An 11,832-nucleotide genomic window follows, 5' to 3' on the forward strand; every position below is an offset into this window, starting at 1 on the left:
AGTATAAGTATTTTCGAATGGTTTTTGCCATAACATATAAGGTTATTTTTTACGTGTGGTGGGTGACTGATGATGCGATTTCCGCAATTTGCTTTTGAATCCTCTTTCGTTTTACGTTGTTTTGTTCGATGGCGTCGGCTTCTACACGAGTACACTTCTATAGAGTCGTATGACTTGGCTCACATTTTATATGGGGGACCTTGTGGGGGACACATTTTTGTGGTATTCATACCATGGTACAAAAATCTTGAAATCAGTGCCATACCAATTATTGTCTTCATTAAAGATAGCCTTGAAATTATTTTCTTGTTGCCTTGTACCATGGTACGAGTACCACAAGTGTGTGCCCCATATTACGGGTCATATTAATTGTTTTTTTAGGGGTATACATAAAAGATATTTTAGTTACTAAATAAAGATTGTCGCTTCGGTTCCCTTTGTTCTGCTGTCCGGAACATGTAGGGTACCAAGCTGTCAAATCGTATGGATTTTCCTTCTTTGACATTTAGCTCCCCTATCCTCGCCAGCAAAAGATGTTCCGGACAGCGACAATCTTTATCTGATAACTAAAATATCTTTTGTATACATAGATGTTTTCGCAGGTTTTCACATATTCTGAATCTGCATGAAAAACTGAGCCAAACTTTAAAATTTTCAGAATTTTTGGAGAACTGGAACTATTTTTAATTTGCATTTTAAATGTTTATGGGACTAAAAAATTGTCCTTAACGGAAAATATGACAGAAAATATATGGGCTATCTGTCAAATCTGCCGTTTTCGTTGCCGTTCCGCCGTATTGCGTGGGGGCCTTCAATAGGTCGTTTTTACTGATCGGCAATCTATTCCAAATTTTGACAGTGGATCAAGAGATTTGGTCTAATCGATTGTCAAATTAAAAACCCAGATTAATCCACCTGCAGTGAGATTTTGACCCTTCCTTAGTTATAAGGCAATATTTCCGGACTCCAGTATTTTAAACGAGATAAAACTACTCAGCTTCCCACGGCGATATATCGTGAGAGTGACAAAATAATTACCTACCCAAAGGCGGATGTCATAGGTTAAGTCAACTCAACAAATGATAACACACTGTACGTCTATCTATAAGGCGCTCGCCGGATTGAATAGCTATTGTGACATGGTTAGTAACTATCGTAACGCTGGTTGCATATATTGGACTCGTAATTTCCAGAGACCTCGATATCAATTAATCCAGAACTAACTAAATCAGTAATTAATCTGAGCGAAACTCAATAGCGTTCAATAATAACATGTATTTCGCCTCATGGAAGCCTTTTGTAAAACTAATCTTGTTTAATACCTTAAAAATGATTGAGATTTACATGGTAGCAAATTTCAGAATTTGCACATATACGCACACATACAGTAACCGTTCGATAACTGCAAAATGTTTACTTTTCAGTTAACGAATGCCGTTCGATAACTGCAATGCATTCTAGACGTCAAACGGTTGTCAATCGACGTCAGATGCAATAAAAGTGCATCTAAATGTGCAGCGCAATGCAGCTGTCATTGAGTCTGACATCAGTTTGAAGTATAGCGGTTCGATAACTGCAAAATTGTTGCAATTATCGAATTGCAGTTAAAAAGCATTGCGGTTAAATGACTTGCAGTTATCGAACGTCTACTGTACATGCATATAAGTGGTCTACTACCCAAGTAACCACCAAGCATTAAATATTGCATGTAATCAATCACAGATCAGCATATTAAATGCTAATTGCATTAGAACAGTTTTAACGATGTAAAGATGCATTTATTCATCACTTGTCAAGCAACGATGCACTAGTTCAGCATTACGAATTCAGCGATGCATTATTTATCAATGAAAATAGATACTAAGGTATGGAAATCCATATATTGTGTGCGTGCCTTTCGTGTATGGCGAAAGAGCTTTCACTACTACATTCAAACGAGCTCCCATAAGAAGCCGTGCAAATATGTACGTCACCATTTGCTGTTTACATTTTCCATCATCTACTAATACACTTGCATTTGGTCTTCTTCCTCACCTTCTATCTATTCTCATTGATTATTTATGCTACGTTTTGACAGGGCAAGTGAATTGAACAACTCAGTTGAATTCAATTGACTTGCCAAAAGTTGAACATGTTCAACTTTCTTTTCGTTCAAGTGAATTGAATTAAGGTGTTTACACGTTCAGTTCGCGTTCAATTCAAGCGACTTGCTCAATTCACTTGCCTTGTCTAAACGTAGCATTATGTTTTAATTCAACATGTCAAAGTAATGATGCATTTTTTCGGTCGTAAAAGGGCCTTTTTCCCAAGGGGTGGGTCGCTGAGCATTCAAATTGTGTTCATTTAAATTTTTGTGCCACGGTGTGCCGCAATGTGCCATATTTTGTGATTGACAAAAGTACTGATAAAACGACAAAGTTCGGCAGCACTGTTCAAACATAAACATTAGACTTCTGTCAAACTTAAGAAATAGATCAATAGATGAAATTCTTATTTTCACCTATCCAGCTTTCCACGCTCGGTAATGGCGGCTTGTCGGAGTGTAAAAATCAATCGGTCACTGTACGTTTTGACACTAGCTGGAGGAAAACTCACCGGCGAAAAGGCCTTTTTTCCCTTCCCCTCATCCAGGAACGCCAGTGAGCTTTCCTCCAGCTAGTGTCAAGAAGTACATTGACCGATTGATTTTTACACACCGAAAAGCCGCCATTACCGAGCGTGGAAAGCTGGATTAACCGGAGTGGAAGAGGTAAATGTTCATGTTCGAAAGACGCTTCAAAATTATATCAATGTCTTCTGGGAATCAGCGGATATAAATAAGTTCATCATGAACTGTAATGCTGCAAGTGATAGAGCAGTGCCTCATCGCACCATTTCTTAGGCTGAAGGGCAGAACATCATCCCGGCTGATGGTGCTGATTTCGCAACGACGACCGGCATAATCCCTTGTTTTTGCAACAGTTTGCATTTATTTCCACTTCCTTCGCGTGTGAAACTAGTCAAATGGACCACTTATTTATAAGGGAACTTTTTGTTCGTTCATTTAGAAAAATGGGGAAAAAGGAACGGATGTTTTCCAATTGGGATCCTTGAGGATTTTAGATTTTCCGTAAGTAAAATATGACGGATGAGATTACGAAGAAAAAAAAAAGATAATGCAAATAGCTTTCCACTAGAGGCCTTGATAATTATCAAGGCCTCTACTTTCCACCGTATTATTTATCAAGGGGGTTAGTGAGTTGTTTTCAAACACTCGAAAAACAACACAATTCCCTAAAACGAACCTTTTCTATAATTAAAGATCCTCTCGCTAACCAGTCGAACCTTCCACGCAAACTCACACCATCAACAGATACATTGTCGATATGATTGTTTATGAGTTTCGATCGCTTTGATATCTGGCTTTAATTCACGTGAGTGTGTCATCAGTCTCAGTCTGTTCGCATAAAAATAAACGATTCGCTTTGAAAAACTAAGCTGTTCATGTCCAAAGAAACAATACAACGGAATGTTTACTTTACATGTTTGGTTTGGAAAAAGCGGGATAATAATGACAGTAGTTGGCAAGGTTGCCGATTTCTGACATTCTGCCCATGTCAAGAATGTCAATGTCGAAAGTGTGCCAAACTGTGCCACAATTTGTGCATTGATTGTACCTTGTTAGTGAACAGTGTTCCAACGCATGGCAAAAAAGTGTGCTTGGCACATTGTGCTCAGCGTCCCGCCCCTTGGGGATACAAGACACTGGCTGATTGGCCCACCAATTGGGAAGCAGAGAAGATTCAAAATCTATATAATAAAAATGAAATGGTCTGTGTTCGTATCCGCATAACTCGAAAACGACTGGATGGATTTCCTTCATTGCTTCAGCAGATATGTTCGTTATCGTTTCCGACGGGTTTATATGATAATTCCTCATGCGCAAATCACGAGTAAGGTTGGGAAAATCATGAAAAACTTAAATTAGGATATTTCGCATGGGCAGTTCACAAAGCGCATTTTCGCCTACTATGCAGGACAACGTCTGCCGGGTCAACTACCCGAATAAAAATACAGTAGAATAACAATACAATTTATTGTAACACTACTATTAATAACATTAAATTGGCAATAGATTATATTGTAAATGAAACCATAGAAATACATTAGAATGCATTGTTATGAACCATTTACTCAAATGTAAATGAAGTTTTCGCAATAGAATGTACGGGTTGTTAAGTATCGTAACTATACAAAATCTGAGATTTTTCCATACATTTTTTCGTCACACAATAGAGTGTATGGTTAATATATTGTTGAAATATCCGAACAAAACTGTTCAAAATACAATGGATTGTATTGTATTTGTATAGTAAAACAATACGATTTTTAATTTCTCAGTTGTGACAGCTTTACTGTTCAACAATGCAATTTAAAGGGAAAACATGCATATTTGGTGCTATGAGGCAAATATTGTTATATAGTTTATATGCAATGTAAAGAAACGTTTCAAAAGTTATCAATGTATGAAACTTATGTACGAAAACATTTAAAAAACAATTGCAAGTATAGTTACATTAGAGAAATATGTTGATGTATTGTATCCTCAGTGTTGATACAATCTGTGCAACCATCAAGAAACAATGTATCCTATTGTATACCGTACATTTTATGGTAATTCAATTGTTCACACTATTGAACCAATAGTACATTTTTATCCGGGTAGTAAGGTATAAAAGAAAAGTGCATTCGCTCGCAGAGCATTCAGTCTTTTTTATATTTACCACCACTAGAAATTCGCGGTTTGAAAAGATCGTTTTCTTACTTTTTGGACTTTGCCGAAGCAAACAGCCTTGTTCAAGGCTCTAAGAGTTAAAAATAATGTTCTCCTTCAATCGCTATCGCACGGATTAGAAGGCTCTTCAGTGGCAAGGGCTGAGGTACAGTCTACATCCCCTGCTGAGCCAACGTGTGGTTTATTTCAGGCAGTCCTTCAGTGGGAAGGTTGCCACTGTCGAGGCTAATATTTCGTGACCTGACAGATACTTCCTGAATTTTTTTTTGATGATTCTTGTTCGAGGTAGATTTGATTTCTGTGTCGGTTTGATGAGAAGATTTTGCCAAGGAATGGTATGCAACGCCGATTATTTATCCAAAATAGTTGATGTGAGAAATTTGGGCATATTATGTATCTTAAAGGCATGGTCAAGTCAAGTCCTACGTCCACTTAGCGGTTATGTCACAGACATTACCCACTGTTCGTTTTTTTTAAAGACTTAAGGGACAATCGTTACACTTTCTCGTTGAATTCTTCCTTTAATTCCATTGGTATATTTCCTAGAAATATTTTTGGAAACTCTTCCAGATTTTTATCTGAGAATCCTTAATAATTTCTCCAGTAAAGCCCTCTCTGGAATTCTTTCTGAAATTCTACCTGAAGTTCCTCAGGAATTCGTCCGCAAATTCCTTCAGAAATTTCTCCAGAAATTCGCTTAGAAATTTTTCTAGGAGCTCCTCCATAAGTTTATCCAGAAATGTCTCCCTAGGATCCATGAAGAATTCCGCCGGAAATACCTCCAGTCGTTCCTCCACAAATTGTTTCTTTCACAACTTCCTCCACCAGTTCTTCCAGAAATGCCTCTCGAAATTACTGCAGGCAGTGTTGTAAAATGTCATTTGCATTCGTTTGTATAATTTTCCCAGAACTTGTTTCAGAAGGTAGCTATCAATTCATGTTGTATGACGAACTTATAGCGGTTAAATGGGCCTACAACTTTGTCTAACGAGACTTTGCTGTAAATATGTAATCTGGGGCGTGGGAGGCAAAATGTCATTCAAATGACATTATGCCAAATGACACGTGACATTTTGGAGAGTTTTCACTCTCCAGCCTTTGATGTTATACTTAGAGCAATGTACCCTTGGACAAAAATATAACCCTACTCAAGCGTTATGAGTAGCGAGATGAGTAGTGCAGTGTAGTGCAGTAAATAATTCATATAAATAGACCAGTGCATGATGACGTAGGTTGACAGTTCACAGAGCTTTTTCTCCGGGACTTAGCCTCCGGCGCAGCTTCCGATAAAATTGTTTCGTCATTTTATTCGCATGTATTGCTGAATGCAAAGAATAACACTAAAATATTCGGATCACAGCAATTTTAAACTAAAAATATGAATTTTAATTTTCCCCTCATCGATTTTTCTTCTAACACCTTGTAAACAAGCTCTATGAACTGTCAAAATAAGTGAGGTTAAGTTAGAGTTTGCATTGGTCTATTATATGCGCTAAACAACGCATAAATTTAGTGACACACTAAAACTTCGGAATTAAGTCCTTACTTCCGAATTCTAATTTGGACCTACGCCGACAATACTATCGCGAATTTTGTGTTCTTCTTTTTTGATTTATTGTTTTCTTTTTCTACGGTTCTCGTTTTTGTTTCCACCCAGCGTTTCGCTGTGAGATGTGAGGCGATATTTTTAAGTGCAAAATATACAAAAATGTCAAATCGAAAATTATCGACGACCGCGTGTTGTTCGTTTTGGAAGTGAAACTCGTGCGCTTTTGATTTTATAAATTATTATCGGTTTTTGTAGATTGAATAATATTTCATCTCGTACATTTAAGCGGACACACAATGAAGTTGAAAACTGAAAATAAAAAAGTCAAGAACAAGGCAGCAAAACTAAAAAACAAGGCCACCAAAAAGCGCAAGCTGGAGGAATTGGATGCCTCATCTGACGACGAAGGAATTCTGCTAAAAGATATCAGGCGGTCGGATGAACCGGTACCTAAAAAGGTAAATATTCATAAACTTCCTTCCGTTGCTGTTTGATGTGAATCGTATGGATCGCACTTTATAGACAAAATGGGTCAACAAGCAGCGCGTGCTGGTCCTGTGTGCTAGGGGGATCAACCATCGCGATCGTCATTTGATGAAGGATTTGAAAACGCTGATGCCCCATCACCGGTCAGAGCCAAAAATGGAACGCTGGAAGACGTTGTCGGTGGTTAACGAAATGAGCGAGATGAAACACTGCAACAAGGTGGTGCTGTTCGAGGGACGACGCAAGCGGGATCTGTACATGTGGTTGGCCAACGTAGGAAAAGGACCGTCGGTTAAGTTTCTGATTGAAAACATCAACACCATGGGCGAGATGAAACTGACCGGGAATTGTCTACGGGGCTCCCGCCCAATTCTGTCGTTCGATCAGGAATTTTCCAAGCAACCCCATCTGGCGGTTATCAAAGAATTGCTGACGCAGATTTTCGGTGTCCCGAATCACCACCCGAAGAGCCAGCCGTTTGTGGATCGTGTGATCAGCTTCACTCATTTAGACAATCGCATATGGTACAGACACTTCCAGATTCTGTCGGAAGATGGCGGTCTAGCTGAGGTAGGACCTCGGTTTGTAATGAATCCTATCAAAATCTTTGAGGGATCCTTCAGTGGCGATGCGATTTGGGAGAACTCTAGCTATCAGAGTCCTGCTAAGCATCGACAGCTGCTGAAGAAGGCAGCCAACGAAAAGTATCTACACAAACAGAAGCAGAAGATTGATAAGGAAGTCAATGCCCCGAAGGTTACGCATGATTTCGATAAATTCGCCGACGTGTTCCAGGGCGCCGAAGAGGAGAAGGCTAAGGAACTGCTGGAGCAGGAAGAACAAGAGGAAGCGATAGAGGCAGACCGAAAAGCCATCGAGGAGCAACACAAGCGCATGAAGAAGAAGGACGAGATGAAGAAACTGAAACAGCTGGCCAAGGATAAGAAGTTTCGAAAAGTTGTTGCTAACGGAAAGAAGAAAAAGCAAAAGTTGTCTCTGAAAGCTAAGAAGAAGGGTAAGAGCAAGGCCGCCGCGGAGGATAGTGATTGAAGAATGTGTTTTGATTAGAAAGTGAATCATGTATCTATAAAACAGAGATATAATTAATACAGATTAAATATTTCGCAAAGTTATCGTATTTTAATTTAGAACCGGTTTACATCCATTTCTTTTACACGGGGGATGCGTTTCGTTTTCAGTTCAAAATTAGAAAATCCGTGTAAAAAAAGTTTTATGATTTCTCGCCAAATCATGCAAAATGGAGCAACTTTGCAAAAAAATTGTATGGGATTGTACGGCCGTGTAAAAACAGAATCGGATGTATTCCACATTCTGGATGTGTTCCTACCACTAAACTATCTTTTTATAAACGACACACAGTAGAAGTGTTATATTGTCATATGACATATACCGACTCTCAGATACCGACCAATCGGCTTGACGAACTGTGGGTGTGCCTGTGTATGTACAAAGGAAAAGATTGATAAACTTTTCATTTAGTAATTCTTACTTGATTTTTCGCACCAAGTTGCATTCGTAAAGGCCTTGATCGACTTGATTTTATGACGATCACCCATTACGTAAAAATTGTGAAGAAAATTGTGTTCCTAATTGATATTGGTGTCTTGACTGAATGTTTTTTTATTAAGACCATGGTTTAATAAAAGAGTGTTATTTGCATTTATGTAAACTTTCATTCTTTTGCTAACTCATCATGCGAAACAAATTATGGAATTTTCGCACATTACCGTGACCTGCCCTAATTCTGCGCATCGCCTAATACCGTGGTTTTTATCAAAAATCAGAACTTGGCTATCATGGACATCGTATTATTTGGTGAAATGTTCAAACATATTATGTTTGAACATTTCATCAAATGATGTGATGTCCATGATAGCCAGGTTCTGATTTTTTATGAAAACCACGGTATTAGGCGATGCGCGGAATTAGGGCAGGTCACGGTACCAATATTTGTATGAAACTCGAGGGATCAGTTAAAGGCTCATTAAAACGAGAAAACATGTTTTTACTTTTTCTTATGTTTAATGCGTGAAATGTGTACAAATCGTTCTAAAATAAAGGAATAAAGAAATGTTGTCAAAAAAAATCAATGCGACAGTTTGTAAATGATAGTTAAGACTATTCTAATTAAAAATAGTGTTTTGCTGAATCCATCACACTTCAGAAATTAATGAAAATATGGAAATCTTTTAAGATTATTTCATCCTAAATGTGGGAATCTTAGAACGCGTTTGCAGTTTCTTTCCAGCGGGAATCATTTCTGTGCTGGACCCCAACCCAGTGCTGGCACCACTCTGTTTCATCGATCCAATCAATGCCGTCTTACGCAACACATTATTGCCTCCGGTACTGTTGCTCAGCGGTTGCACATTGGTAACACATCCCAGAGGGGTACGAGGGCCACCGAGAGCCGTTTTCCTTGCACTCAGATCCGATTTGTTTCGCTTCGGTGTTATGCTCATCAGCGGTGTAGTTGTGTTCTCGTCTTGATGAACGATGGTTAGTTTGGTTGTTGTAGTTTTTGTTTCATCCTCTTTGATAATGTCCTGCTGTGGTACCTGGGCGGAAGGTTGTTCGACGCCTTTTCCTCTTTCGTTTGAATCTCAGTTTGATCTTCGTCGTCGTTGATGGGTTCTTGCTTTTCTTGAAAAACGATGGGAGTGCGCTGGATATCGACCGATGGTGATCGTGGATCTTTGAGGCTACCTGCAATCAATGAACAAAATAAGCACAGTTAAATTTATTTACGCAGTTTACGCTATTTTGGTAAAAAATAAAGGAAAATGTTATCTACCTGCGTCATACAGTTTCTGAATTATGTTGTCGATGTCCGCTTTCAGTTCCGTGTTCAAACTGGTGTCGTTGCTGAAAATGCTTCCGCTGGTTCCATCAGTGGGACCGACGCTGAGTACCTCGGAAATATCTGTCGCGGTACAATCCTTAAACGAGAGTTCACCATCGCAATCGATCTCCTCGTACTCGACGGAGCTGCCCCGTAAACTCCTATTGGATGCATCGGAGTCGTTCAGCACCAGCGGGGTGCGCAAGAACAAGCTTGGAGAGCGCGGGTCCAAAGCGGATTGTAGCTTATCGGAAGTGGCGAATCGGTCGGGTGTCTGGGCATGGTCCAAAATTTCCGTAAGGTCTGCCGTTAGATCACGCACTTTGGTAATGCTAGGTTTATCGAGGACAGTCTAAGAATGTAATAAGTTATACAAATTAACTTAAACTATGAGATTTAATCCTAGACAGCGCAAGAAAAACTTACTTCTATTCCAATGGGACTGCGGTTGATGTTGAACGTTGGCGATCGTGGGTCAACGAAGTTGTTCAGCTGCTCGCTTTGTTTGTTCATTGGTGAAATTTTACTGTGAAATATTCCCATATTTGTCGTTTGGAATTGACTACTGGATAAAAATAAAAAATTTAAAGACCCGTCTTGTACTTATTCTATACAAATTAATTCACTAAATTTAAAGCACTAGAAAATATGGAAAAAAACAGCAATGAAAGCGCAACGGCTTTTCTGACGGATGATGGCGGGGATGGCGGCGATAAACTCAAAAATTGACTGACAATGACAAAAACAAAGAAACAAAAACCATGGGTTCGTCAATCGCGCCTGAATTAGGTTGACTAATTTTGTACGGCGCTAAACAAAACTAGCGTGACATTCGAAAATTGCCTGTTGTACATGGTGGGTGGCAAAGGCTGCTTTACACCTCGGGAAAATTTTCCGCCGGATTTTGAACCCCGTGCATTTTAAATGGGGCCGGGATTTTGATTTTCCGTGCCCAAATCCCGAAAACATCGCATATGCAAAAACACATGGGGAAAAAATCCGCCGACCAAATTCCCGAGGTGTGAGGCTACCTTAAGGCTACCTTACACCTCGGGAAAATTTTCCGCCGGATTTTGAACCCCGTGCATTTTAAATGGGGCCGGGATTTTGATTTCCCGTGCCCAAATCCCGAAAACATCGCATATGCAAAAATGCATGGGGAAAAAATCCGCGGACCAAATTCCCGAGGTGTAAGGTGGCCTTTAAGGCAGCCTTTAGGGAGAGTTATTTAGCGATAGACTAACGCAAAATGAACTCCCCCAAGAAATTATGACATTTGAGCGGGTCGCATAATGAACGCAAAATGAACTTTTGTTCGAGATGTCAAAATCCATCGCTCAAATGTCAAAATCCATCGGGTGAGTGAATTTCATGAACTCCTGCACAAGTCTATACGCTAAGAGAAGAATGAATTCTGTCATCAAAAGAAAAAGTAGAATCATGAAAAAAATTTCACAGCGAGGTATGGAATGCAGCTTTTAAAATAATTTTCTAAATTTCAAAATAAAATTTATTTATAAATAATTTATGGCATGAGTTTAGAATTTTTATTATATACATTATACATATATTAATTTGATTGTTAATGACAATCAAGTTTTTTCTTGAAATGATTCCGGAGATGGTACTACTTTTAATCTTAATTGAATTTCTAATCCCGCCTAATAAATCATTTTCAAAAAAATCTCTGTTTGTAATTTTTAAAATTATTTTCAATTCCATTGGCTATACCTTGCCGTGTTAAATTTCAGTGATTCTACTTTTCCTCTGATGACAGCGTTCATCCACTTCTCCTCGCGTATTAGGTTCTGCAGCATGACGTCACGAATGAATTCGGTCCTCGTCAAATGAACTTTTTTGACAGTTCAGTAGTACTTTCCACTGACTCCGACGAGGACTCGATAGTTTGTGATTGGTTGGCTGCCCCCGAGTCCAACGCGAAGTACTACTAATCAGTCATCAGTTTGAGGTTAGATACAGACGCTGCAGAACCTAATAGACCTGTGCAGCGGTTCATTAAATTCACTCACCCGATGGATTTTGACATTTGAGCGGGTCGTCTTCTCGAACAAAAGTTCATTTTGCGTTCATTATGCGACCCGCTCAAACGTCATAATTTCTTGGGGGAGTTCATTTTGCGTTAGTCTATTAGGTTCTGCA

General features: G+C 39.1%; 1 protein-coding gene and 1 pseudogene across 1 annotated transcript; one reads left to right on the forward strand and one right to left on the reverse strand.

Moving 5' to 3' along the window:
• Positions 1–6,485: 6,485 nt before the first annotated feature.
• On the forward strand, positions 6,486–7,938 carry LOC134203071 (ribosome biogenesis protein BRX1 homolog). The gene is made up of 2 exons (XM_062678051.1): positions 6,486–6,781; positions 6,846–7,938. The coding sequence occupies exons 1-2, from the start codon at positions 6,620–6,622 to the stop codon at positions 7,857–7,859; spliced, it is 1,176 nt and encodes a 391-aa protein (XP_062534035.1). The 5' UTR covers positions 6,486–6,619; the 3' UTR covers positions 7,860–7,938.
• Positions 7,939–8,830: 892 nt separating this feature from the next.
• LOC134203072 (uncharacterized) lies at positions 8,831–10,383 on the reverse strand (annotated as a pseudogene).
• Positions 10,384–11,832: the final 1,449 nt, after the last annotated feature.

This window comes from Armigeres subalbatus, unplaced genomic scaffold, assembly GCF_024139115.2.
Source record: "Armigeres subalbatus isolate Guangzhou_Male unplaced genomic scaffold, GZ_Asu_2 Contig163, whole genome shotgun sequence".
NCBI classification, from domain to species: Eukaryota; Metazoa; Arthropoda; class Insecta; order Diptera; family Culicidae; genus Armigeres; species Armigeres subalbatus.